We start from the raw sequence: 27,725 nt of genomic DNA, 5'->3' as shown, positions 1-27,725 counted from the left end.
ATTTTGCAAGATAAACAACTAGACATAATGTAGCCAATGTTGTCTCAAGAAATTTAATATCAGTCTGTAGGAAGGAATTTTCTTCAAAATAAAATGTGAAATAATTTTACAGCATTTAAATTTAAAAGAAACTTATCTTCAATTGCTTCATTAATAAATCTATATGGATATAAATAATCTGATCTACTTATTTAAATATGAGGCTGACATTTATCATTTCCAGTTACAGTTTAGCTATTACAAGCATATTAGAAGTTACTATGCTAGAGTCACTTTTTGTCCTGGTCTGAACGTTGAACCAACTTGTCCTTTCCTCTTCTTGAGATTCTGAAAATTTTCATACCTGGAAATGGAAAAAGATATTAGCATATTATTATGAAACACCTTTGTTTGCAAAGGCCTCTTCAGATACACATTAATGCAACAAAGAACTGCATATTCTCACTGAAAGGAAGACTGCATGTCTCCTAACACCAGATGATCACTGGGGCTAAAAACCTGAGAGAGTTTCATCCACTAATTTAATCCAGAGTGTTTTCTGCTCTGTTTTCTTGGGGGGGGGGGAAGAGAGGGAGTAGGGTGGAGAGGACATGGTGATATAGACTCCCGGGAAGCATGTCTAGTTCTCCTCCTTTCCTGTCCCTTCCTTCTTTCCCCTGCTGTAAGAAGTACTTATCAGCTGAGGAAGACCACTCCTTAACACTCTTCCTGTCCAAAGCACAAGCTGGTGAGATCACAGAACATCCTGATGCCAACTTCCAATTTTTTCACTCCAGTCATTTTGGAATCTAAGGAGATACGTTCTTCTTTTCCGTAACAGTATGACCATGCTTTTGCAGATTACTTTTGTATTTTTTGGGGAACATGTACTGAGGACTCAAAAACAACGGGCCTTTTCCTCAAACACAGTACTACAATGGCCACTGCTGAGAGTCAAAAAACAGCAATTTGAAAATCACAAGGAGCACTACACTATGGCAGTAGGCAGGACCTGGCATTAAGACTTAGAGAATCAACTAAAACAAATTACAATAACTTTGTGAAGCTAAATCTATTTAGTTAACACAATAACGAGAAGGCCACATAGTCAAACTAGCCATTGCAGATTTCATAACCTGAAGTCACAGATACTGGGGAAGATAAGTACAATTTCCTTCATCTTTAAACCTTTCAGAGGGAAGTATGAGAAGCTTGTGGGTGCCAGGAACATTCTCAAAAGCCATAGCAAGCGGTGTTTGTCAGGAGACAAATACTATATATACACCAAACAAGAACACTGATCATCTAAAGAACAATGCAGTATTCATATGAGAAACAGACTAAATTAAACAGTTACTTTAAGCTACTGTAGAGAGTACTGACAATAGCTATGTGACATAAGCTAAGCCTGTTGCTACCCTGGATTTGTCTTCATTAACTTCTGCCTTATGAATGACAGTTATTTTCATGTTTGAAGATCTACTGTGCCTTTGAGAAAAATACACATCTTCCCTTAGCAACCGCGGAAATCTCCTCCTAGTTTATTTTTATATAGAGAGTATTAACACAAAATAGTCTAAATGAAGGTATAGCTTAACTTTACAAAGCAGTCAGCAAGATCAGGAATATTCTGTAATTGTTTCTTTGTGCTCTCCTGCCTCTCTCTTGTCCATTTAGCCTAAGGGCTGTTTGGGATAGGAACCACCCCCCCCCCCATCTTTTACTGGTATAGCTCATAACAGTGCAGTTGTGTGCTGCTCTGTGATAAGGATCCTACACTGACAAAAACAATAAAACACAATGTATTGGTAAAATATTCTTCCCTTCCCAGTATTTAACTTAGTATTTCTGAAAAAAAATTGCCATCAAGAGCTATTCAACTCCTCTACCATTCCCAGCCTAAGGAGTAATCTTCACTGAATCCACATCTCCACTGAATCCACAATTGCTAAAAATTTTTATACTTACAGCTCAGTAAAATTCTTCCAGTCACCTTGGCTAATGGATGGTCTTATGCTCTCAAGGGCAGTCATCAGATGGGATTGGGTAATAATTAAAGTGTTCTTTGTGAGCACCAACTGATTAAGGGTGCTGTCCTCCTTGAAAACAGAGCCATGAACAGACAACAAAAAAATTACCATGAGAAAAAAAAGACAGTGACATGAATATCAGTAACTTTGGAACTCTTCCATTATGTGTATCATAAAATGTATTATAAATACAATCACAGCTTTCACCTCACCCCAATATGAATAATATAGAAATAACCTTTTTTTAATTACATGAATGTTAACATCTGGCTTATTTCCTCAGACTAGGTATCAATTATCTTTGCTACTTTTGTTATGTTTTATTTAATGTTATTGCAGAAATAAGATACCAAGAAATGTGGGGAAACAATAGAAAAGTGTTAAGATTAAGTAATATGAAAAAACTGCCGTACTCCATTCTTGCTTCTGTAATTGGCTTTGACAGCATTGATTTCTGTCCTCAGGTGCTCTGTTTGCTCCTGGTTATTTTCCTGGGAGCCTTCTTGAGAAGCTGTTCTAAGCACTGAAGGTTGTGATGATGCTGTGTCTCTTTGACTCATGCTGGTTAAATCATGAGTTATGGAGTTTGGTCCAGACAGACACAGAGAGCTCTAAATTGACAAGATGGAGAAATACATTAACTCATTACGGATCCAAAAGAGCGACTCCAAAGGGGCACTCCAGATTTGGCTCACTTTGTATACAAACTTAATTCAGTATAAGCTTGCTCCCACCAGAGTATGTTCTCTTAAAAATATGCCATATACATACCTTTTTGAGGCAAGTTTTAGGTTAATTTACCAAGGTAGTGGGGAAAATAAAATTTTGAAAATAAAGTATTCCATCTTTGGGAAAAAAACTAGATATTTATGCAATGGCCTATCTCAAAAAGAATAAAGGTCTTTTAAGTCTTTTTTTTTTTTTCCATATGAAAATCAGTGGTTCTGAAATCTGGAAAAGTTTATGTAGTTAGCTTCAGAATGACTCATAATTTAAATATTCATCATCTGCAAGTTCTCTGTGCACTTGATAAAATATGCAACTTTCAAGTTCAACAACTTCAACAGATCAAAGTCTCTGTAACCTTGCTGAAGAACTTTGTTAACGTGAAGTCTCTAAAGATACATTAATGAAACACTGTCCTCAATAATGCAAGATAAAACATATAAAAGCACCTTACAAGACTTAGCAGTCAGTAGTTAGTTTTCCAATGTCAAGATGTTATTTTTGGCTTTAAGAATCCATGCAAGCCAGTTTTGAAAACAGGATTCTAACACCCTTGATAAGTACTTGTAATTAATTCAAGTTCTAAAACAGATCTAAAACATATGTCACATGGATCACATGCAAGCTATGAAGTCACCTGTTCACTGTCAGCAGCCCAGAGGCAGCGTTCTCTGTTTAGCTTACCTGGCAGCTGGGAGAGACTAGCTGGTCACTGCGGGGGTGCTGGCCAGCCAGGCAGCACACACTCATCTCCAGACCAGCCACAGAACATGCTGGTTTCTGTGCAGTGTAATTCCACAACAGAAATCGTGCTTCTTAAGAGCAATAATGGTAGCTAAGAGTGTTTTGGTGTTGTTGACACAATCACTTGGTCACAGATTATTCCAGTAACACACAGTCTACTGGAAACTGAAAGATGTTTGTTGATTCTTAGTATTATGGCTTACTTTTAGAGAACTGATACTGACTGTTCAGTAATAAAACTTTTTTAATAAAACAAACAAAAACTGTTTTACTAATAAGCTTTGGAAGGGAACAAGCCATTAGATCAGACAATAAGATCCAGTAAGGATACAGTTTGCTTGATTATGAAGTATTAAGCAGTATTTTTGGATTTTAATGTAAAAGTCCTGTACAGTTGTAGAGAAGTCCATATATTTTGTTAGAGAACATTCTGACCTCTTCATCCCTACCTTAGCCCACAAGGTATAGAATGAAGACAGTTTGAATGACAAAGCAGACATAACTGTATTTATAAATCCATACGACTTGCCTACTTCAGTTTTTCTGCTTCTCAACTGATACTACAGCATTTAGAAAATTCAAAATATTTTCTTCCCTACCATGAAAGTTTTGAAATAAATACATGTTACATAAAGAAGAGATTAATTTACCAGTTCTGAAGGAGTTCCATTTCCTAGCTCTGATTCATAAGAGCTTCCAAAATAAAGACGATACATGTTAGACCTTGAATCTTCATGAAGCAACTCAGACATGTCTAGAGAAATAAGAGATTGCTCTAGCCCTGCTTCTCCATCTATTGCTGAATCATCTGAGCCACTGCTGTGATTTAGAAAAACCATGGAAGAGAGACTGGCGTCACTGTCAGAACTAGAACCAAAATCCTGTGACAGAGTAAGAACAGAACATTAGAGGTGTTAACTAATTGCATTGTGAAATACCTTAAAATATTTCACATATAACTCAAATGAAAACATCTATTTTGCAATTGATTCTAGCAATCCTTCCTTCTCTGAAAAAAGATTGCCAAATATTTTGCTGAGAAAATCCAATATCTTTAAGCAGAACTTTCTGTCTTCATGGTAGAGCAATAATTTGGGGAGATAATCTTAAAGTTTTATTTATTTGCTGCGAACTGTCTCACTCACTAAGTAACAATGAGTGTTAAGAAATTCCATGCATGTTTTCCGTTGTAGAACCATATCACTTCTGGCTGGACCATTCCCTACCAAGTAATTTAATATCTTGTGTAAGGTGTGGTGAGTCTGCTTTTACAGTGCTTAATTGCTGTACACATCTTTAGTCATGGTCAACACATTTAAGGTGCTGATATGAAAACACCAATTGTTGCTTTAGACAATGGTCTCCTCTAAATGAGAGATAATCATCAGGTGTTCCTACAACTATTTACTTAGGTCAGCAATACAGCATTTGGAAACAATGTCATATGAAGGCACACAAAAACTGGTAGCAGTGTAAGGACAGATTGGACACACTGAACTGTCCTCTTTGCCTGCACCTGAGAGATGAACCTTTAATAGTCTATTCCCATCCCCTAATTTCATATTCTCCTTGTGCTGATGCTACAGTAGAGGCATGGTTGGGGGAGATATGCTGGAGCCGCCACCCAGCACTAAGAGGTACATCCCCAGGGCCCCATGCCTTGGCAACTGCAGGGACAAAACGGAGCTGAGAGGCTGGCCCAGTCCTTCCCTTTGCCTGGCCCCTTCCCAGTTAGAACCAAAGACAGGTATTGACAGGGTGAGGGGAGGTGGCTGAAGAGAGGAAAAGGAAAGGAGCCTGTTGGTCACAAGAGAGGTATGAACCAAAGGTGGGATTATGTACCTCAGACATGGGGGTATTAGCTGGTGCCTGGGAGACAAGCCAGAGCAGGCCTTGTAAGATACCACCAATCTCCCTCCACTTCTCTCCTGACCTCAGTTCACACTCAGTCTGCTGGAACAACTCCATAAAAGCCACTGATCTCCTCCCTCCTCCACCCTCAAAACATGTCACCTCAAAATTGAATTAGCTAGCTGCTCCTAAAAACTTTGAGGGGGATCCTTCCTATTGATCCTCAAGATATTTTCATACAAAAGTCACATAGGGATCTGTCTTGCCAGTCATTCCTTGCAACAATGATAAATAGGTTTAGCTAAAATAAATCTATTTAACATTAAATACTATTCATAAAATGACAAAAACTGTATTTAAGAAGCATTAAACTAATTTTTTAACAGTATTCTCATATTAACCTGTAAACATATAGTAAGATTTTAATCCTCTGTATAGAAATATAGAAAATCTTATTAAAGGTAATTTTGCTAAAAAGCTATGGGTAAAAATCAATCCTTTCAAACATATCAATGTCAAAACAAAAAGAAGAGACATCTTCTTACCTGTGGTAAGCCTGAACCCAAACTAGTATGTACAGCCTCTAACTGGGCATTATACAATAAGGCTTTCAGGTCAGCCCCTGTGAAGTGTTCCGTTTTTGCTGCCAAATACTGAAAGTCCACATCATTTGCCAAAGACAGAGAATGACTGAGAGCTTTCAAGATTTCGTAACGTGACGTCTGTAAGAGCGGGGGGGGGGGGGGGGTCAGTAAAGCAATCTGTTATTTTGCTCCTTCTGATTGCTAGATAGTGCTTTGACCCTGTCCCTCACAAGCCACTTCCCATCTGAGGGAATATATTTTAAAGGGGATGCTACCCTCTAATAGTACACAGAGGAGATACTATAAAGTAATCAGTCTTTAAAATATAGACATAAATTTTGTTACATTTTCTTTAAGTGTCTAAGACAAATACTAGCAAACAGTATATGCAGAGAAATAAGTGTCTCTAGCTACACAGTTAATACCTGGGATTTTTATACATGCTATAAAAGCTGAACTCTGCTACTTATATTTCCTTTAAAAAGAGACATATGACTAAAGTGGAAAACACTTCTGTTCACCTGAAGGATAGTGTTCTAAATCAGAGGTAGGAAAAAATTGAGAAGAGTTAGAATGTATCTATGTTCTTAGTGCATGGGATTATCTTCTATATATATGTTTCAGAATGAAATTACGTGGTATCACTTGCCAAATAATCTAAAAGTGAACAATGGTAATTTTGAATCAGAGAGATGCTGTACAGCCTCTAAAGGTCTGATCCAAACTCTGCCTAAGATCAATGGTCCTGAAGACTGTGGTAAACAGCCTTGTCTTTCCCCAGTTTGATACCAAAACATTGGCACATACCACTAGAATCAGTGGATTTATACTTATACTGTCTGTATAACTGGAATTTTGTGATCAAGTCCACCTTGTTCAGGTTTGGTAATGACACAAAATACAAAGAAAAGGAGAATAAAGCTCATTACTTTAATTACATTCCCCACTCCTCCACCTTTAATGTAAAACATCTCATTTCCTTACCTGATCAGGAGGTGGACAGTACAGGCACTTATCCAGCCGACCTGGCCTTAACAAAGCAGGATCAATCAAATCTGGGCGACTGGTAGCAGCAAGCACATAAACCCCTTTGAAAACCATAGAAAAAATATCATTAACATCTGCTAACCTCTTGCCTAAAAAGGGGACACACAGAGGAATTATTACCTTGTAAGCCTTCTACGCCATCTAACTGAGTCAGCAGCTGGTTAACCACTCGGTCTGTAACTCCTGTGTTGTCATGACCTCGGCGAGGAGCAATAGAATCAAACTCATCAAAGAAAACAATGCAAGGCTTAGCTGCCTGAGCTCTAAAAGAAAATGCTATACTTAAACTCTGCTTAAGTTTGGGTCACAAGTAAAGCTGCTTAGAAATATTACAGACAATTGCTTTTTGGTTTGGAAATAATTGTAGATACTGGAAAAGAATGTCAGCTAGACATGTTCTAAGATTGAGGACAGGAAACCTATTTTCTTTAGAAATTAGGTATTCTGAAGAACAGGATTCCTATGGAACACTGTTCATTTTTATGATATGCTTCATAGTGACCGTTTCCTTTCTGAAGTACACAGTTGTTGTGTTAGTATAGATGGAAACTTTAAAATCAAAACACTGCAAATGAGGTCTTGGCTGAAGCACATCTAACAAAGACAGTCTACACTGTAAACTACATGAAAAGCAAAGGATATATAGGGTATGTTTATATTAGCAGCAGAGAGGCCCAGCAGAATCAGATCTGTAAAGTACAGCTGGCTGGGGCTAAGGACCCTAACACTAAGTCTAGTCTGGACCTACATACTGAATGCTCATTAATGGACAGAGCGCATTAGGAGGGCTCCTGGGTTCATCTGAAAGGAATTCAGGACATAATCTCCAAAGCAGCTCTGTTTTGTGATCCAAAGCACTGAAAATGAAGACAACTGGGAGACTGGCTTCAAAAGTACACTCCTGATCTGAACTGAAATGCCCTGTTCCTTAAAAAAAGAGTCAAGTTGAGCTTGCTAAGATCTGAACATCTGGTTCAGTACGACTGACTATTTCAGATCTAGTGCCTGTGATCTAAGGCCATGTATTTTCTAGGTCAGCATGCATCTTCAACCAATAAAATCTATTGATAACATCACAGATCTTTACAGAGCCAACCTGTTAAAGATATCTCTGACTGCTTGCTCACTTGCTCCAATATATTTGCTGAGCAACTCTGGTCCCTAAAAAATGGGAAAAGGAGAACATTCATTATATGTTTCTTAGTTTCAACATGTAATTCATTATCAGCATAAGTTTTACACACTAGAATGAATTTTGTTGTAACCAAGAGAGTGGAATCCTAGCACAGGAAAGCAGAGGTTGCTAGATGAGCCAAAAGAACCTTTGAATCATCCCAACTAATTCTCAAGTAACCAATTCCACTTTTTTACTATAACAGAAAATGTGTTACAGTATCACAAGACAGTGATTTACATTGTGTTTTGAAAATACATTTAAAACACATTGCCCAACTACATTGTCCTGTGAAGCCAAAAACCAGGATCTTTTTTATAACAATTGGGAAACTAAGAACATCTAACAAAAATGTATAATTCTGCCTAATAAATAATTATACAAAAAAAAAAAAAAAGTCCTTGTGGTAATACTGTGAAGCTCCAGAAGACAATTACTTGGATATCCAGAGACATCCTACACTTTAAATGCAAGTTTCTTAGTTTGATATTTTGCCTTCACAAGCCCACACCCACAGCTATTATGCTGAGCTATTCTATTCAGTTAATAAAATAAATCAAATCAGTCATTCAATAGCTTGTTACCTTGATGCTGATGAAATTCATTCCACTCTCTCGAGCAACTACTCCTGCTAACAGTGTTTTTCCTGTTCCGGGTGCTCCATACAGCAAGATTCCTGATCTCTGTCGTATGGGCAGGTTTGCAAATAATTCTGGATACTGGAAAAGAATGTCAACAAGACATGTTCGAAAATACGTAATTGATTTGCAGTGTACTGTAATGCCACCAACTAACATTAATTTATGTCTCAAAAGAACATTGCTTTTATTCATGTTATTATCACAAAAGCTTGTCTGGACTGTTACTTTCCTTGGGGCTGAAGTGAGTTCCTAGGCTTCACAGGCACTTAAAATATAAATACTGGCATTTTCTGCCAAGAGGAAACAGGACAGAATAGAGATGTACCAGAGCTTTAAAATGTCCAGACTGGTATTTCTGAATTCCTGTTTTGATCATAGCAGTCAGTGACCTAAGTATGCAACTGTGGAGTAAAAATGCTGTCTATTATGAAGAAAACTGTTCAGTCATTTCTCTGAAAACTGAAATAGATGACTCATCTTGAATATGGAAGCTCTAAGCAAGGCAGAAAGGTCAAAGTGGTATAAGGCAGAATTGATGGATTGGTATTCATCCGAAAAAAGGGCACTCCTCTACCAAAAGTACTGAAGACTGCTGGAAATGTTATCTTTAGAGAGCCTAATCACAAGCCCCACAGAGGGTGTAGCAAAGGCTGATGTTAAGAATATGCCAGGCAGAAGATGCAACACCGCAATATTCTAGAGCAACAGTTCATCTGGGAAAAAGCACAAGCCACTGTCTCTAGAATCTGCAAGAGGGAAGGGGAAGAAGAAATTTTTCCAGTAGCTCAAGGCTGTTGAAGACTGGGAAACTACAGAAGTAGCTTAAAATTATACCAGTCTTTCTGTAAAACACCATGTTGCACCTTGAAAGTCCATTTTCCCATAATAACAATACATACTGAATTGAAGTAACAGGCTTAAAAGAAGCAGGTACCTTGGCAGGTAACATGATAGTATCCACGAGTATTTGTTGTACATCTTTTAAGCCACCAATTCTGTCCCAGCCAATATCCTTAGGTTTATGAAGGTTGACATTTCTCAAAGCTGATGGAGTAAAATCTTCTAAAGCTTTCTGAAAATCCACAGTTGACAGATTCAATTCTGTTTTAAAGAAAGAATGATAAAAACCACTGAACAAAAAAGAACACACATAGCCTATCAATAAAAAATTCCTCATAATAAACAATAACATTTAAATACATTTTAATTAAGAAACACAAAAACTTTTTTTTTATTTCTTTGTTATTCCACAGGTGCTGGATAACAGAAGTAAAATTACGAAATAGAGATTTTGTTGTCAACATACCTCCATTCTCATACAAATTCTGGTTAGAAATACAGGCGTGAATGGCACGATCAACCAGCATAGTAAAATCTCTAGCAACAAAACCTTCTGTTTCCTTTGCAATATATTGGACGTCAAGATCAGAGAACTTCTTTATATCAGAATTCAGTTTATTTTTTAGTATGGAACACAGCATTTCAGATCTTTGATTCTGAAAAGTAAAATTACACAGCAAAGGTATATCAGATTTTCTAGCTATATGGATTTCAAAAGTTCAGAAAGTATATACATACAAGTTAATAAAATTTCTTTCAACATTTTACATGTCACCAAACCCTCAAATAACAAAATCTGAGCAAGCACGAGCATAAATGAAAGTTAGTTTTTCAGCTGAATTTCAATAAATTCACCAGTTTTACAACTTGAAATATTTACCTCACCACAGTTACCTTAAATCCAACAATAATAATAATAAAACATCCCTTCACCCCTGAGGAGCTACTGTTTTACACCTGTTATTTGTCTTTCACTTATGCTGAAAAATGAAATATAGTGGATACAAAATACATTGTATTGCATACAAAATAAATCACTTAGTTTGATATCCATTGAGATCCTGACTTTTCCATTGCATCCTTATTCATATATTAGAGTTAAAAGAAGGATGAATGCAGATTTGCTGAAAGTGGGAGAAAGCTACACAGTAGCTAACATGGAACTCCTTCCTTAATGATTTTTAAAATTGCTAGTCTGACAGGATAATAAGCAGTAACAACTTGTCTTCAATACCAATGAGTTGTCATAAATGTGTCATGCCATTAAGGAATGCATGGGCACAAAGTATCTACTTTTTCCTGCAAAGAAAAAATATACTCAGTTTATTTTTGTCCTTTCCTTTATATTGTTTCAAAATGGCCTATATTCAAAAATAGAGGGATAGAATTAATACAGAAGAAAACAAAGAAAAACCTTGTCATTAATCAACATTTAGTTCCAATAACATTTTAAAACACACACATCACAGGGAAATGCTTATTCCTCTGAAGAGTGAAAAAATGCACTTAAGTTTAAACTTATTTATCCAGCTATAGTGATCTACGCATCTTTTCAAAGCTGCTTGTCTAGAATCCCCTGATAAGTAACAAGGAGACATGCATTTCCAGGTAGCCATTAATCTCAGTTAAGTCAGGTGTGTCACCTACCTAACTTAGTTTAGGTTGGACTGAAATGTCCTCTGGATACATCCTTCTTTCTCCACTGAGGATAAAGAGAGTGGAGCCAACTAATTTAGACTGGATGTCTTACTTTTAGATGGCTAATTAAAGATTAGGAGCTTTCACTGGATTACTTCTGCATATGTCATTATTAAAAAAAAAACAAACCCTAAGTATCAGGAAAGAACTTTCAAGACTTCTAGGCTTCTTCTAAAGTTCAGGTGTAAACTACTATTTTTGTAGCTGCTCCAGTACTGTACTTGAGGCTGCAGGGAAGGTAAATAATATTTTAACCAAATTACTAAATGACTGAATTTACCTGATCTGGAGATTGGATACATTGGAAGCACTGAAATATGTGAGTTCCTTGAGCTGAAACCAGTGAAGGATGTAGGGAATGTTCAGACTGGCTTGTGGCAATTAATGCAATCAAACTCCCCATGGAAATAACTTCTTTTATCAGATCTTTTAAAACTAGACAGATAAGACATTGCTCCATGAATTGCAAAATAACAAATAGATTCTGTATTTGATGTATTTGATACTCGGCATTTCTACTGCACTGGAGAGCAGTATTAGAGCATACAAAATAAAATCTTATTATATATTTACTTTATTTCCATATTTTAAAAGGCTGTTTAAAAAAATTATAGTTATTTTTCTAAGCATTTATTATTAAACATTCCATTATTAAAATGCCATCAGAAATGCAATTTAAAGGCTAAGTTTATAACATTACTGATGATGTCTGCCACAGGATATTAAATGTGATTTTTCTCTGCTACGAACTCTGTTCTGGAAATATTTTTCCTTTCTGTTTGAAGAAAAAAAGGAAATTTAGAAGAATACAAATAAATCTTAAGCCTAGAAAGTAAGCAATCGAGGAAAAATTAATATACACAAGTCAAAGAAATTTATGGGTGCAAGGCAGACTATCAAGGAACGCTCTTTTAAAACTCAAACTCTGCTGTATGCATTATAACTGTAAATAAAATAATAAGAAACTCAGTTCTGCAAGTAACTTAAGTACATGTTTTGGAAAAAGAGATGAGGGTAAGAGTTTCTGAACTTCAAAAGTAATTTAATAAAAAAATTTGAGAACTGCCTCAAACAGCTAAAAAAATGGAAGTTTTTTTTTTGCTATTGCTTCTATATATGGTGATTCTATAGGGACACAACTGAATACAGAATTAAACACAGTTAAGAAAAAATAAATGTAAATGATCAAGATTAATATCTTTAAATTCTTTTCCCTAAGAACATTTTTTGTTTTACAATTTATCACTGGCTAGATTTTAGAGAATAAAAAGGAGCCAAATGCAATCTTTAAATCTATGTCATGATAAACTATTAAAAAAAAAAAAATCTATGGATGGTAACACTGTAAAATAAAAGAGAAGCTCTACGAAGTTAAGTATACCAAGTAGGATGATAAAGAAGTTGCATATTCAGCTAAAAATTGGTTCTAAATATCAATAAATAGCATTTTTATATCTCTGTATAATTATAAATAAGAATTATAAAAATCAGTATCAATTTTAATGATCAATATGTCAATTATAATATCGCTCTCATCAGTAATTATCAGTTAAAGATTCGTGTGTAATTTGTAAGCAATTGCAATTTAGTTGAGAACATGAAGGACATAAAAAGGAACTGACACGTTTCTACCACTGGCAATGGCTTTACCATCACCAGCAGTGGTGCAAGTATCACTACCAATACCCACTCCCAGCTCCGCAGAGCGGGAGCTAACAATTCAGCTAGCGCTCCACATATGGTCTACAAGTGATCCACACACCATGATTTGTGAATCCCTGTCATGGAATACTGACTGGCTGAGAGGCAACAGTGGTGCAAACAGAATTGTCCAGTTAGGACAGTACAATTCAGGTGCAAGAAATTCTCAGCTGCATGACATTTTTATCCAGACACTGGTAGCACAGTATTACCATAAGCAAGTCTATTGCTTTGAACCATTTCAGGGCTGTTCTCATGTTCTGGTGTAGAAGGTATTCCAACAATGTGATCAAGATCATCCATTAAAAGAATGGATGGCTGTCTCCATGCTGCCTCTAAAAAAGCTTCTTCCACATTTTTCCTTATGTTTCCTAATCTTTTTCCTAAAACAAAAACACAATCTTAGTGACAAAACAGATCAGGAAAAAAACCCAACAACCCCTCCCCGACTTTGACTTACATCTTGCTCAGGTAGTACGCAAATGTTTGGATTAATCTAGCTTAACTTTATTCCTAGAAATCTGGATTTCTAGTTGAAACTGGTGTCTACAGTCCATAAAGAAAGGAGGCCACATCTTCCAACAATTCTTCTGCACCTCAGAAGGTCCCACCTGTCCTAAAATGGGATTAATCACCTTTCACTAATCACTGGAAGAGCCTAGAGGCCTAAATTCTAGATAGTTAAAAGCAGAATGGCTCTCTGAATTAGCTGCTAAAGAGTTCCTCAGTTGGAGGGATGTTTCAGTTGTTAGAGAGAAGGACCTAGCTCTTTACCAGTCTTTCACTTTTTCCTCTGGAGCAGGGATCTTTAGTAGGGGCTGTAAAAGAGTAAAGGAGTAAAGCCATGCAATATTAGGTCTCTGTTTATTAATAAATAAATAAATAAATAAATGCCAAATGAACAGTTGAGTATTCTCTGGCTCTGCAACACCAAGGTTATAGGGGAAAGTCCTGTAAAGGAAAAAGTAAAAAAGGCCTCTTCTGTCCTCCTCCATCTTTGGTGCAACACACTTATTTTGAACTCACAAAATCTAAGTGTTCACCTTATCATCATGTGTTCATCATCACCATCATCTATAATCCTGACTATTAGATGAATATTGCTGGCATACGTTATGTTAGTAAATATGCCATTATAAAGTTTCAGCTTGCTGTTTGATCCTTCTTTTTGTCATCCTTTCACTGGGTAACATAGGTATTCTTTAATATTTAAGATTTGTTAACATAACAGTTGCTCCAGCTAGCACAGCTGAAAAAACCTACACGGTTCAACTTGCAACTTGTTCCTCTTTTGTAACAATTAGGAATAAACATAGCAAAGATAGTTTGAATTTGGTGGTGGTGGTGTGGGGGACAAAATCTGGTAAAGCATGAAATAAGTACATTTATAGTAGGTATATTTTCATTATGTTTTTTAACTTAAAGATGCTCATTGCAGAGCATCACATTTCCTTGTGAAAATAATAAACCTGGAAAAATTATTCAGACAGATCAAATATGATAATGTCATAATTATGCTTCATCACATAGCAAATGTTTGAGAATGAAAGAATATTATCATACCTCTTAAAGCTTTACAGTCAATTACTTCGACATGAGCATCCAGTCTATCAAATGCTTCTTTGCAGATGGCCTTTGCTAATGTTGACTTTCCACTTCCCTACAAAATGAAAAGTTACAGGTTAATGAAAAGTAACAGAACTATTTCCTTCTATTTCTGGGAACTTCTTGTCATAGCATGCACAAGTTAACAAGCTGGGAAAGCTGTACATACGCTGATTTCTTTTCCTCATCAAAAGTACATACACATATATATAATAATATGTTAATATTTCATGTATATATAAAGCCATTTTTTCTGTCTGTCTGTCTCTCTCTAAAAATAATCATTATATAATATAATCATGTACTAATGAGTTAGCTCCATCCAGTTAACTGCTCTTTTTTCAGCACTATTCTTTAATTCTATAGAATTTGCATGGTATTGGGGAAAAAAAACAGTTTTGTAACTACAGAAAAAAAAAATTGGGAGGGTTTGCAAGTAGAGAGTAGTAAACCCTGTACCTTTCCTCCTGTGAGAAGTACTCCTCCATTTCGCAGTCCCACAGCGATAGCAGCCAGCTTTTGAGATAAAGGACGACCCAAAAGGCTGTGGCTTATGTGTTCAAAGGAAGATGTTCCTAATTTGTCCACTCCTCTGCAGAGCAAATAAAACATCAAACAGTCTGTGGAAGCATCAGTACACATAACCTAAGTAGTAATAGCTTGCAGTATAGTGAGATTTCAGTGTTGACACAATGTAAAGTACTTTGTTTTAAAGAAAAAGGTATAGACAATTCAATTTGAAGAGACAGCACTTTTATTGTGCAATAGGGACACATAAGGGGCACAGACAGACACTGCAGAACATCCCCATCATGAAAGGGTTATCAAGTCATTCTACACGACCCTGACATGAGCTATATTTCAGAAGACAGAGCTAACTTCAGCTTTTCAGTGCTTAAGCTATTAGAGTGTTTGAGTAACAACTTACTAAGGAATGTAACAAACAGGTAAGCATGGAACAAACCTGGGTCAGAAAATTTCTCAGCCTGGTTAAGAAATAAAGCAGCACATAGTTCATATGAAGACATCCTTAATTCTTCACTTGTCCTAAATCTTTGTAATTTTTGACACAACAATGCTCATTTAAGGTCCACAAACTGCAAAGCTATCAGTTTTGTATTCCAACTTGAAACAAAGTATGTTGTTCCATGAGAAATGGAATGAATGAGTGAAGCCTGGTTTCTAACATCCCCTGCCCACCTCTGCAACACTAACCCCACATCAGTCCTCATTGCCTCTTCAGTGTAATATCCTCAGTTGCCTTTCACGAGCCCCACAGCACACTACCATAACACTCCAAGTCTCATGTGTCCCCTCTTCCCCATCCCTGTCTCAGGCTTGCTACACAGTACCACTATTTTTCCTTATACTAACGAAAACTGCTCTTCATATCACTGAGTTACTGGCCGGGAAAGAGCCGGCATGTCCTACGGCTATTTCCAAACTATACCTCTGCCACTGGCTATCTAGCAGGATAATCAGAAAGCAGCTGTTGAACTTACATTATGTCCTTTTTACCAGTGGAGATAGTATTCTGAATTTCTCTCCTCTACCTGACAGCTTTGATAAAGCTTGTAGGAGTTTAATTTCTCTGAGACACATACCCATCTATTAAACCTATTGACTAGTTTTAACCAAATTTAAGTTATTGTGGGAAGGGGATTGACAAGCTACTGCATTTCTTAAGTTTTGCTTCATTTGAAAATCCCAGCTAAAAACCTCCCCAACAATCCCAGTATTCCATAATACCACATAGCGATCTCTTGTTTCACACCACTTAAAAGCACATCATGAGCCAGCGAACTATTTCTTTGAAACTTATGCAATTCTGAGACATCATATCCTATTGTCAAACACTGAACGTTCTAGCACATGAATAGCATCAGTCATGTGAAGTTTTCTATTCACTTCAGCAAGCCTAATCAGAAGACAAAATTAAGCACCTACATACTCAATTAAAGGACAAACTCCGAGTGACAGAAGTTAAGAAGATACCTAAAGATGCAGAGTTTAAGATCTGGCTTAGTTTTCCAAAAATGTGCATTTTCACCAAGTTCTTTTTCATTCCCATTCCCTCTCGTATTTTCTACTATGAAAATGTCTTACCCAAGATGGTTTAGTCTGTGATACAGACAGTTCCTGTCTGTATCACACATAGCTGGTTGGCTGTCACCATCAGCTTTTCTAGTCAGAGGATGTAAAAGAACCTACGACAAAGGAAAAAATTACTTTTCATTAACAGTAACTTGAGAAGAAAAAAGGGGTATAGAAATAACTAGCACTTTTTGTTTTGGAATCTGTATGAAGAAAATGCTGCATGTGTGCTTTGCTGAAGCTCAATTTGCTTGAAAGAAAGATGCATAGATATAACTATCTTCAAAATACAGTCCAATTCTTATAATGATGTAGCAAGCCATGATTAGATGTTAAGCAAAGTGCTGTTTACCCCAGTGCTGATTGCCCAAGATTATGCAGCTCCCTATCTGTAGGTACTTTTTCCTTACACTGTGCCCCTCCTCTGCTGTGTTGGCACAGGCACTTATGAGGAAAGGAAGTGAATCACATCAGGAAACTGATCTGAGGGAAAAGTGACCTGGCAAAATATCTGTTTTTTTTCCGACACAAGTTAATTTTTCAGTTTAGTTCACCAGGGAGCTAATATGAAAAGCTGGGCTGGCAAACAGGGCTAACAGAGGGGTTTGCAGATAGGAACAGGCTGGTAGGAGATGCTTAAAGTTGGCACTGCTACTAAGAAATGCATATTGCCCTTTCATCTTAGTACTAGTCACTAGCATGATGTATCCTTTGTAGAAGTTTTCTTGCACTTCTGTATTACCAATAAAATAAGGCTCTTGCTTTACTTTTGTTGAACAGGAATCTTAATTTTGCAGAGAAATTCTATTCTGAACACTCAAAAAAGGCACCTTCATTCTCTGCTAAAATTTAATTGCATCAATTTAAAAGAGAAAAAATGTTATCCCACTACAATAACCATAACCCTGGAGTCATGGGTTCAACTAGAATTATGAATGGAATCAGTAAACCTAGTATTAAATAGAAATACTTATTCTTCTGAGAAAGGAAAAATTGAAGAGACAGGACAAAGAAACTGTATAAAAAAAAGGTAGTATGAGCTTGGTAGGCTTGGATGGAGGCTACGCTTCATCTCTGACAGAACAAGCCACTGTTCTTGCCAGACACATTGTGATTTTACAGTGGTTTATGTATCAAGGGAAAAAACAACCAAGTATGACGACAGGCTATTCAAACTTGCACAGAAGTGACTTTACTCTAATTGATTTTACTGAGAGTTTGATACAGACTATGAAAGTCAGTGACTGGCCTGGCATGCAAGGAATCTCACTAGTACCTCATGCTACAAAATAACACAGAGAATACAGATATAATTTAATGAACAGACTGACATTATTTTAAAACCAACATGCATTATATATAATCCAATATATTTTTAATCAAATGTAACAATTTAAGTTACTTGATACCTGATATTATGTGATATTTACTTGTATATTTGTCCTTTGCAGCAAACTGGGACTCAGTATAAAAATATTCTCAGATTTATTTTCTTCAGTGTGAGTAGAACGTAATACACTAAGGACAAACTCCTCCATGCCTGTAGAAACACAAATGAACAAGTTAAAACACCAAATAAATTAAATTCTTATTCCTCGTAAGAGCCACCAGAGTAATATATTTTGAAATGCTAAAAGATAATCTGAAATTAAAGAATAAAAAGCTTAACCATTATTATAGCATAATTCACACTCACAATTTCAGTGAAAAGAGATATCTGTTAAATTAAATGGTATATACAGAGATTTAAAGAAGGTACATTGCCTAAGTAATTCCATAATGGTCAGATAAGACAGCTACAATAACAGCAGAAGACAGTGTTATTCTTACTTTCTTTAACAGCGAGATGTATACAGTCTGTGCTCGTCATTATCCAGGGAAGATCATCAGTAGTAGAATTTTGCAGCCACGAACTGAAAGCAGATTTAACATCATCTTCATGTATATCTTTATGCTAAATGGAAAAAAGAGAAAGAGGGAAGCAAAACAAAACAAGGTGTTAGTCAGCAAAACTTTCTTTCTATGCATAGGGCATTTGCTTCTCTTACGGTAGCAGAGAGACGGAAGAAGCTCTAACAGCTTTACTCTTTTAGAAAACATCTTGCCAACAATCCCCATTTCTGCCAAAGCTTTTCTACAGAAAGTACTTGTCTAACGCTTGCTACAGCAACAGCTGAATCTTCCACCATCTTTAAAGATTTTATCTTTGCAACACTGATGTGAGACAAGAGATGTTTTTATTCGTGTTTTACTCATCTGTATTACCAGATCCAAGAGCACTGCTCAGCTCCTGGGTCAGAAAGAGCACCCAAGGATGCACTGATAGCGCCCAAGGTGTACTCTGGGTGCTCACTACACCCCTCTCTTCCCTGTACACCCCGCTTCCTACGCAAAGAACATGGGTCTCATCTGGATCAGAGGACACTGACAACAAACTTCAGCAGGTAAGCAAACAGATCAAACGTCTTGGCCCACAGAGCTAGAGCATTTACCTTTCCTCAGTCCCTAATCACAGAAACATAATTCCTGTCTAAAAGGGGGGGGGGGAGTCAACTGAGATCATGGAAGCAGTGTTCAGAAAGGACAGTGAAAGATGCTGTCGGATTTCTTCCCATTTTTGTCTGTTTTTTCCAAGAACTACAAACATTTGAATCGGAAAGGAAAAGAAGGAAGAATTATGCATTTAATACACATAAAAGCACACAACTATTCCACAAGATTTCAGCAAATTACTTTCAGAATACTTAACTCTGAGATTAAAAAAAAAAGGACATTTGAACATTCACTGGAGATACCAAAACAAAATAAAATAATATCAGGGATAAAGAACTGATTATGCATAAACCCTGCAATGATGGGAAATGCTGTAATTAAAACTTTGAGGAGCAGCTAATATGGCAAATAATCAGGCCAGTGTCACAGTAAAACAAGCATACTGTGTGTTATGAAGAAATATATCATGCAACAGCTACACCTTTCAGCCTGTGAGAACTGGATGTTCTTTTTGGCACAAATTCCCACTCAGAGGATTGGATGTGTGTCACTTACAGGAGATGGAAGGGATTTATATAAGTCTAGAAAATTAATTTTTTAGCATGAGAAAAAAAAAGAAATGTTGGCATTAAAAGGAAGTCAAAACCTAAATAGCACATAAAAAATGATCATATCTCAACTGTCTTATTTTTTTTAAAGGAATTCCACTGGGCACTATAATGTTTGAAGAGCATAAGGATGTCTTCTCCTAGAAGACTTGAAATTGATGTCTCAACTTTAGGATTTTCTCTTTTCATCTTTATAGGTTTAAATTTATACCCTTAAAATTTGCTAGGTTGGAGCCACTATATCTTAGATGAGGATCCGGTGCAAAAATACTGTTGACACCTCCTATTTGGCAGCAATTGTTTACATTTGAGACCTTACTGGAGACCTGATCAAACAGCAAATGCATCTTCTGCCATATCAATGACAACATGTTAAAAAGGATACTAACATCGTCAAGGAGAAACAAGAAAGACAACAGAAATTTTCACAATTTGAGAATACATGGAGATCCACTGATTTAACAGGTACTAGACAGCATTCCTCTGATAGCTTGAGGAGAGCAGGAGTCAAGATTCAGAAGTTTTATCCCCTACACTCTGTGACACCTCTGTCACTTCTACTATACAGAAAAATCATTATACGATAACATGCCAAACTTATTAAAATGTTTACCAAAAGCAAAACGAAGTTCAGTGGGTTGATGTTAACAGCATCAGTGACTGAAATACAAAATAGTACTACTAGCTAAACCTTGTTTAAATAGCTCACAGCATTTTCTTAATTTAAATGACTTACATAGTAAAAAGAAAAAGTAATTATTCAGAAAAGAAATTCCTTTGGGGTGATGTACACTTCAAATATTAGCCATATATAGTAATAACTTCCAAACTATCACCTAACAAGTACAAAACAAACCAACATTGGGAAAGAACTCTTGACCAGAGCAACATTATCATTTTTTCATATATGAACAAGTGTGTGACCAAGAACATCAACTCACTAAGTTCTGTTTGGGTTGCAGTGCAAGAGATGTGGGAATTTCAGGAATAGAGTCTACTGACTTAATTCGGACTGCTGAATGCATTTCTATATGTAGTTTCTTTCTCAGACCATCTGGAATCTGCAATAGTTAAAATAAAAGCAAAGAGAAACGAAATATCAGAAAATAAAATAGTTTCATTGCATAACATTGCGTACATAGTATAATTTCAGTTTCTTTGTCACTAACAGAACCTCTACATTTGATTACAGATATGATTTCTTTGTTGTAATCTGCAAAAGAATTTAAAAGGAAACCATAAAATTGATGGAGGTATTCAAATCTTCTTCTCATGGACACTTCTTATTGCCTTTTATCCTGTTTGTAAAAATGATCACTATAGCTGACCATCCATTAACTTAAAAAAAAAAAGAATTAAGGTTATAATGTCGTAAAAATACTTTTAGGGAAAGAAAAAAAATCAAAAATACTCAACTCTTCTATTTTCATTCACTGATTAATTTTACATGGGCAGGTAAATATAATTAGCCCATTATACAAATCAGAAATAAGCACATCTGTGGCACAAAGAAATCCACTTTTCCTAAATTCTACCAGCCAATTTGTCCTTGTAAAAAAGAAAATACTTTTCAAATATCCTATCTTATTTTAAATATATTTCCAAATTGAGAACACCTCAGAAGTGTCTATTAAGTCTGAAAAATTTTATGATTGCTGGCACTTGGAAAGTTGTGCATCTCCAAAGATTTAGTGGTAAAGACTGTTTGCTCTCATTCTCAACAACAAAAAAGCGAACATTGAGAAGTAGACCTCAGAAGCTATCACATCAAAACATTCAAATGGTGATTTGAGGGTTGTTTTTTTTTTCCTGCTCTTGTTGATCTAGCACATGCTTCCAGGAAAGCAAGAACAAAAGCAGGCTGTAATTCCATCAGAACAAGCCGAAATATCAGTGTCTGCCAAGTGGGACTTGTGCCACTTTCCAAAGTACTGTATAAAGACTAAAAGAGCCAACTAGAAATTCCTAGTAAGGGCTCAGTTTAAATTATCTAAATACAAGTTATTTGATATTAATTAAAACATTTTAAAGATTTATTTTAATGAAAGCTTAAAGAGTATGTAAAAGCATTTGCAAACATCATGTAACACTAGGATATGTGATCCTATTACTTTATATTTTGATGACAGCTAGCGTCCAAAACATACTTTAAAGTGGTATCTGATGCAAAGTGTACCTTATTATACAATAATGAATGAATATAAATAGATATTTTCCTGTCCTCACAAACACAGTGACTGCCAATAGGTTTTGAAGCAAGCATGGACACCCTCCAGAAACACTGAAGAACTTTCCCCCAGAATGCCAGAGGTGCAGAAACCCAGAGTACACGGTATATTTCAAAGGGTGATGGCAAGTAAGAAGCAGCCCAGAAAGAGAAAACTTAGCACAGCATAGCTCTACTAAATATGATTGGATTCTGGCATGATCTACTTGAGAGCTTAACACAAAGCCTGTATCCTAAAATTACATGTTAACTAGCCAATTTCACTATTATCCCGCAAGAAAATATCTGATAAAAAGCCCTAAAGATAGTATGTTCAAACTGACCCAAACTCTTCCAACATGTAGGGCTTCCCCACTGTTGCCATACTTTACGACACTCTTTAGATCTTCAAATCCATTCCAAACAATCTGAACAACAGACCCCTCACCGGATGCTTGACTGCTACTAGAACGACGTTTGTCTTGTGTGCTAGTTGTATGTTTTTGTTTTTCAAATGGCAGATTTTGCTTAGCTTCTTGATGACACTGTCTTGGGGAGAGCAGCTCACTAATTTTCCCATAAGAGACTACAGCATTTGGCTCCAGATCAACAAACTCTAAATTCCATGGAAAAACATGAACAGCATTGCATTTCAGGAATGCATGGGTGGCTGATATGTTCTGTATGCTCGGCGGCTGGGAATGACATACTCTAAAAATGGAATCCATGTGAATTAAATTCAGCAGCTTGTCTTTGAAGGTTTTCATTTCATCTTTATCAGACAGAGTCTTTTGTTTCTGCTCCGATGTGCGAGAGAAAATGCTCCCTATGAAATCCCAAATATTTGGCAGAACATTTGAGCCACGCGTCAGGTTTGCATCTTCCTTACTCTGTTCAGGGACTCCTGACTTTAAGTGAGGTTGCTTGGCGAATGGCTCCTTCATTGTTTCTTCTTGGCCCAAGCTATTTTTCACAAATCTTTTGAGCAAAGCGTCACTTTCTGTGGAAGGCATACTGGTGAGATTTTCTTCAAGTTGGCGTGTTTTGGGGCATATCAAAAGTTCCGTGCGAGGTTCTAATCTCCCATAAGGGGCAGCTGGCATAAGTGCACCTGAATACAAACAAAACATATGAATGAATATATCCACTCTTGCAAAACAGCTCTCTCAAAGTGCCACAAAACCCTTCATTGTTGCTTACCAATTTTGATGTAAATGTGAGTGTGCTGTTCAACCCACACAGGGAAGATGGCTTTTGGAAATACTATTCGAATCTGGTCAAGAAGGTGTTTTTCAAGAGAAGAAGCGTGCAGTTCCTAAGAAAATTTAGTATCATTAGAAATGAAATCCTTCATATATATTTAAGATTTGTTTGAAGATAAAAACTCTATGTCTCTTTCTAATATACCATTTGAAATACAAAATACTATGAAAAACCCACGACATTTATTGTTTCCTTAGGGGAGGTAAAGAACAGGGGATTGTACTGGAAACTACATATGCCTACAATCTTTTATCTGTAAGGAAGAGGATGTGAACAACAAAGAGTTTTATTACCAGTATTTCCCAATCATCTGCTGAGAGTGGTTCCACTTCTACCTGCTGACAGGAAGAGACGTGCGAACAGGGTTCAAGGAATACCTGACAAAAAGTAAAACCATTTTGATGCATTTAACTCCTTCTTTTTAAATAAATAAATAAAAATCCATCTTTAACTCAGCCAGACAACTGAGATCTCCTTCATTATATGTTTTCATTACTTTGAACATACATCATCTTAATGACACTAGCTAAGCTTATCAGCAGAGGATGAAATTTCAGTGTATTGGAAATGGACTGCATTGGGTATGCTTGGCACTTTGATGCACCATGAACACAAGTGCATCAGGAACTTTATCAGCTGATATAAAACAATCAATTTTAAAGCATTTTGATCACATAAGCTTCTTCAGATTTTTATTAGTTTTAAAAAAGGTACATCACTCTAGAAAAATTCATCCAATTGGGCACAAATTTACATAAGGCAGAAATAGCTGAAGAAACGGGGGGCGGGGGGCACAGGGAACAAGCTCTTTTATCAGTGGGTTCACAGAAAGCATCCCCAATTCCACAAATCAGCTAATAGCTTTAAGGTCCTGTGTATCAGGAAGAATGATAGAAGCTGTTGTGGCTTAGGGAAAATAGGTCTTTTCAGAGTGCCTTAAATACATATTTCAAAAGCTAATTTTACCAAAGGTTCCATTTGGCAGAAAATAACAATTTTCAAACAATATCATGCCATACATTTTTAAATAAACTTAAATAAACTTCTCCCAATATAAATATCTCTAGTTACCTGTCCTCTGAGAAATATTTATTTCGAATCAGATTTTATAAAAGTAACAACTAATTTTAAATTCCTGTGGGTCCTCAAGTTGGAAGCAAAAGTTATGAGGAAATACGTTCTCCCCAACGTGGTAAAAAAAGAGCATATAATTATGAAACACATCAAACATGCACTTTCTGAAGTTAAAAAGATGGTGAAACTACCTAATTGTTCATTCAACTGTACAGATGATTATTTCCTGGCAACTTATTTTATCAACTTTTTTTTCTGTTGAAGGCTATTAATTGTTAGAACAGAAAAGGCCAGTTACCTTGCCACTGAGCTGGCAAATCTTATAGTTCTGCAAATAGACACAGCATTTCTAGAGAGTAAGTATTAAAAAAAAAAAAAAAAAGTAAACATGCTAATGTAATACACTGCTTTGAGCCATGTCCTCTGATGTGGTTTGTTCTGCTGAATAAAATTTACCACATAATAGAATATGCATATATGAATATATGATGCAATAACATTGTATGGAATAGTACATCTCTACATCCATTGATTTAACTCTCTACCTATTAAGATAAAAAAAATCTTGGACGCTGAAATGTTAACAGTCCCATGACAGATATCTTTGGCTGTCTCCTGGGAAACTGTCCAACTTCTTTACACTAAGAGAATCATTTAAACAAGAAGTTGAACACACTGTCCAAGCATAAGAAAATAGCAGGCCCAATTAAATAAATATTCAAAGAAAGAGGACATGGGGATATATGATGAAGGGGGGATAAGAGGGGGACAATTCAAACACAATATAAGTCAAACAAGAAGAAATACAGAGTAAGTCAATAATTATTTAAAAATGACAGGAATTCCAGGCAGAATATTTTTATGAAAGAATTCCCAACTTATTTAACTGCTTCAAAGTATGTTTTCCTAAAAATAATGTCACTACAGAAGGGCTCCAACCCTGGAAAAACCTACCCACAAGCCTATCCTTACATCATTTAGGATTTTACAAGGATTTTATGAAGAAATCTTTTCATGGTTAAGACATGTTTCATGAAGGCGAACTTTTCTTATATGACAGATATTAATGAAGTAACTTGGAGCTGAGTGAACACACGAAACAAGGTGCCAACTCATAGTTAACTTGTAAATCATTATCCTTCAGGGATCTTGCATTATACTCTCCGTACTTAAAAAAAAAAAAAAAAAAAAAAAGGAGAGAGAGATTTTGCATTTCAAACCTGTTCTCCATCTGTAATGCCAAGTTTCTCTGCTAATTGTCTGTTAATCTCTGCAATATTTTCACGCTGGTAACCTCGATGCCTGATTTCCATCCAGCTCAAAAATACAGGCTGATGACCACCGGAAACTTTCACAGCTTGGCCCTATTAGTTTCAGAGAAATAAAATAAATTAGTATCAAACAACTTAAATAAAATTATTATTATTCAAACTAAAGCACATATTTGATTAGAGAGTTGAAAGGAATTCAAAATATTTTCTGGCTTTTATAGGCCCAATTTTAATGAATATTCCAAAACTATAATATACAATGTTTACAACAGGTCTATCAATGGTAATAGAAAATTTTTGGTCCTGGTGGACTGACCAATTTCTTCACCATCAAGACTTTCCTCAGAACTCTTCTCCCTGTTACTGATCTGCACAACTTTCAACACAGAATTTCCTGTTGGTGTCAATGTTTAAACAGCTTTCAATGTTTATAGTCTATTTTTAAGTATATCCTCTTCCCTTTTTCTGCATAATAATCTATCAACCAAATATCCCACAGAAATGTATAATTACACATTTCTATTTCTCATATGGGGGAATAAATGTGTATATGATTAAGTTTCACATGCACTTTAATACATTCAATGTGGACTTTAAGAGTGTATTCATGAGCTGGGAAATATTTTTTTAAAATGTTATATTGACTTTGCTCAGATTATTGCATAAATAAGTAAGCCCACTTACTTTACATGTGTGTTTGAGAAATTAAGGTCATAAAAAAATTACAACCATATTTGATATAAATGATTCATTAACAAAATACACCAGTTAAAGTAAAATGCAAGTTACATTTCTATGCATAATGGTGCAAACAGAATTGAAATATCATTAAAGATTAAGGCATTCAAAGTCAAAATTTAGTATACTAAAATCTCAGACAGGTTTGAGCACCTATAGTCAAAGATTTATTGGTCTCATCAAGCTACAGACACTCATAACAGTTTTGATGGAATACAGAAAAGAAGTAATTATGTCTGAAGAAAAAGTAGGGAGCATGAAAATGGACAATTATTACACGTTAACAAAAACAGACATCACTGCAACTCTGGGATCATTTCTTGCTTTCCAGAATGTCTTCAGTAATCCTTTGTAGTAATTTCTTAATCACTTTGCAGTACTCTCTGTTACTGCATTACAAGCTCACAAATCACGCAAGCTCAGACCCAAGCGCTAGAGCTCTTTCAGAGCCCCTCTCAGATGCCTCCTTTCCAAACTGAAGAATTTTACTATATTCATTCAAATTCTGTATAAAGAAAGACTGTATCCTGCATTGTATCATTCTCGCTGCCATTTTCTGTATTTTTTTCAAAAATGACTTATCTTTATACATCCAAGTGACCTGGACAACAAACTGCTTACAATTTGGATACACCACAGATTTTCATGTTAACATAGTGATGTCTTCTGGTCTGTTCTCAACTTGTATCCTAAAAATTTCAAATATTATTTGACTTTTTAGTAACTTTTGAAAAGTTTGAGGACATTTTCAAAAGTTTGAGGACATTTTCATTTCTGTAAGAAGAACACATGATGAAATAGACAAAAACCCTGGCACAAAGCCGTGGATCACTAGACACGTTAACAACAGGCCACGGCACGACCAGATAGCAGTGATACGAAGCGTGAGTTACGCGCTACTACACAAAACCACGGGCCTGATCTTAAACGCTATTTCACATGTCCCTAGTCCTGTCCATAGGAGGGGGCAGCAACAGCTGCCCGAGGCCTGGCACCCGGTGCCTGCCAGGCCTGGTGGCGCTGCTCAGGGCAACCTGCGACAAGGCAGCTGCCAGGGGAGAGATGATGTCAGCAGTGATGGGAGACAGGGCTGCGTATCACTGTGGCAACGGGATGCCGGGGGGGGGGAAGGGTTGCTCTCCCATAATCCTCTCCGCCCGGGCCACGAGTGGAGCCTGCCCGGTACCTGCTGCAGGCGGAGGTGGGAGGCCAGCACGGGCGGCAGGTGCAGGAAGCAGTCCCGGGTCCCGCTGAGGACCACCGTCACCGCGGCGACTCCAGCTCCGCCTCCGCCGGGGTTGCCGCTGCCCCACATCCTGGCGGGCGGGTCCCGCCGCCGGGCGCCCGCTCCGCCCTAG

The 27,725-nt window shown here is 36.5% G+C and overlaps 1 protein-coding gene across 3 annotated transcripts; it reads right to left on the bottom strand.

The window, feature by feature from the left end:
* Positions 1–38: 38 nt before the first annotated feature.
* Positions 39–27,725, bottom strand: PEX1 (peroxisomal biogenesis factor 1). 3 transcript variants are annotated; one of them, XM_013941590.2, is made up of 24 exons: positions 27,554–27,723; positions 25,579–25,722; positions 23,578–23,661; positions 23,222–23,336; positions 22,366–23,132; positions 20,757–20,876; positions 18,545–18,668; positions 18,145–18,254; positions 16,727–16,827; positions 15,080–15,212; positions 14,579–14,675; positions 13,228–13,398; positions 11,595–11,749; positions 10,083–10,272; positions 9,711–9,877; positions 8,720–8,854; positions 8,058–8,122; positions 7,082–7,224; positions 6,899–7,002; positions 5,876–6,052; positions 4,130–4,360; positions 2,423–2,620; positions 1,948–2,078; positions 39–343 (listed from the first exon to the last, which is right to left on the bottom strand). In XM_013941590.2, exons 1-24 carry the CDS (start codon positions 27,680–27,682, stop codon positions 259–261), a joined length of 3,876 nt encoding a protein of 1,291 aa, XP_013797044.1. In that variant the 5' UTR covers positions 27,683–27,723; the 3' UTR covers positions 39–258. The 3 variants fall into 3 exon arrangements, with proteins under 3 accessions (XP_013797044.1, XP_013797046.1, XP_013797045.1); XM_013941592.2 differs by lacking the exon at positions 5,876–6,052 and having other exon boundaries at positions 27,554–27,725; XM_013941591.2 differs by lacking the exon at positions 13,228–13,398 and having other exon boundaries at positions 27,554–27,722.

Source organism: Apteryx mantelli, chromosome 2, assembly GCF_036417845.1.
Source record: "Apteryx mantelli isolate bAptMan1 chromosome 2, bAptMan1.hap1, whole genome shotgun sequence".
Lineage (NCBI taxonomy): Eukaryota > Metazoa > Chordata > Aves > Apterygiformes > Apterygidae > Apteryx > Apteryx mantelli.
This window is presented reverse-complemented; position numbering and strand designations above follow the sequence as displayed.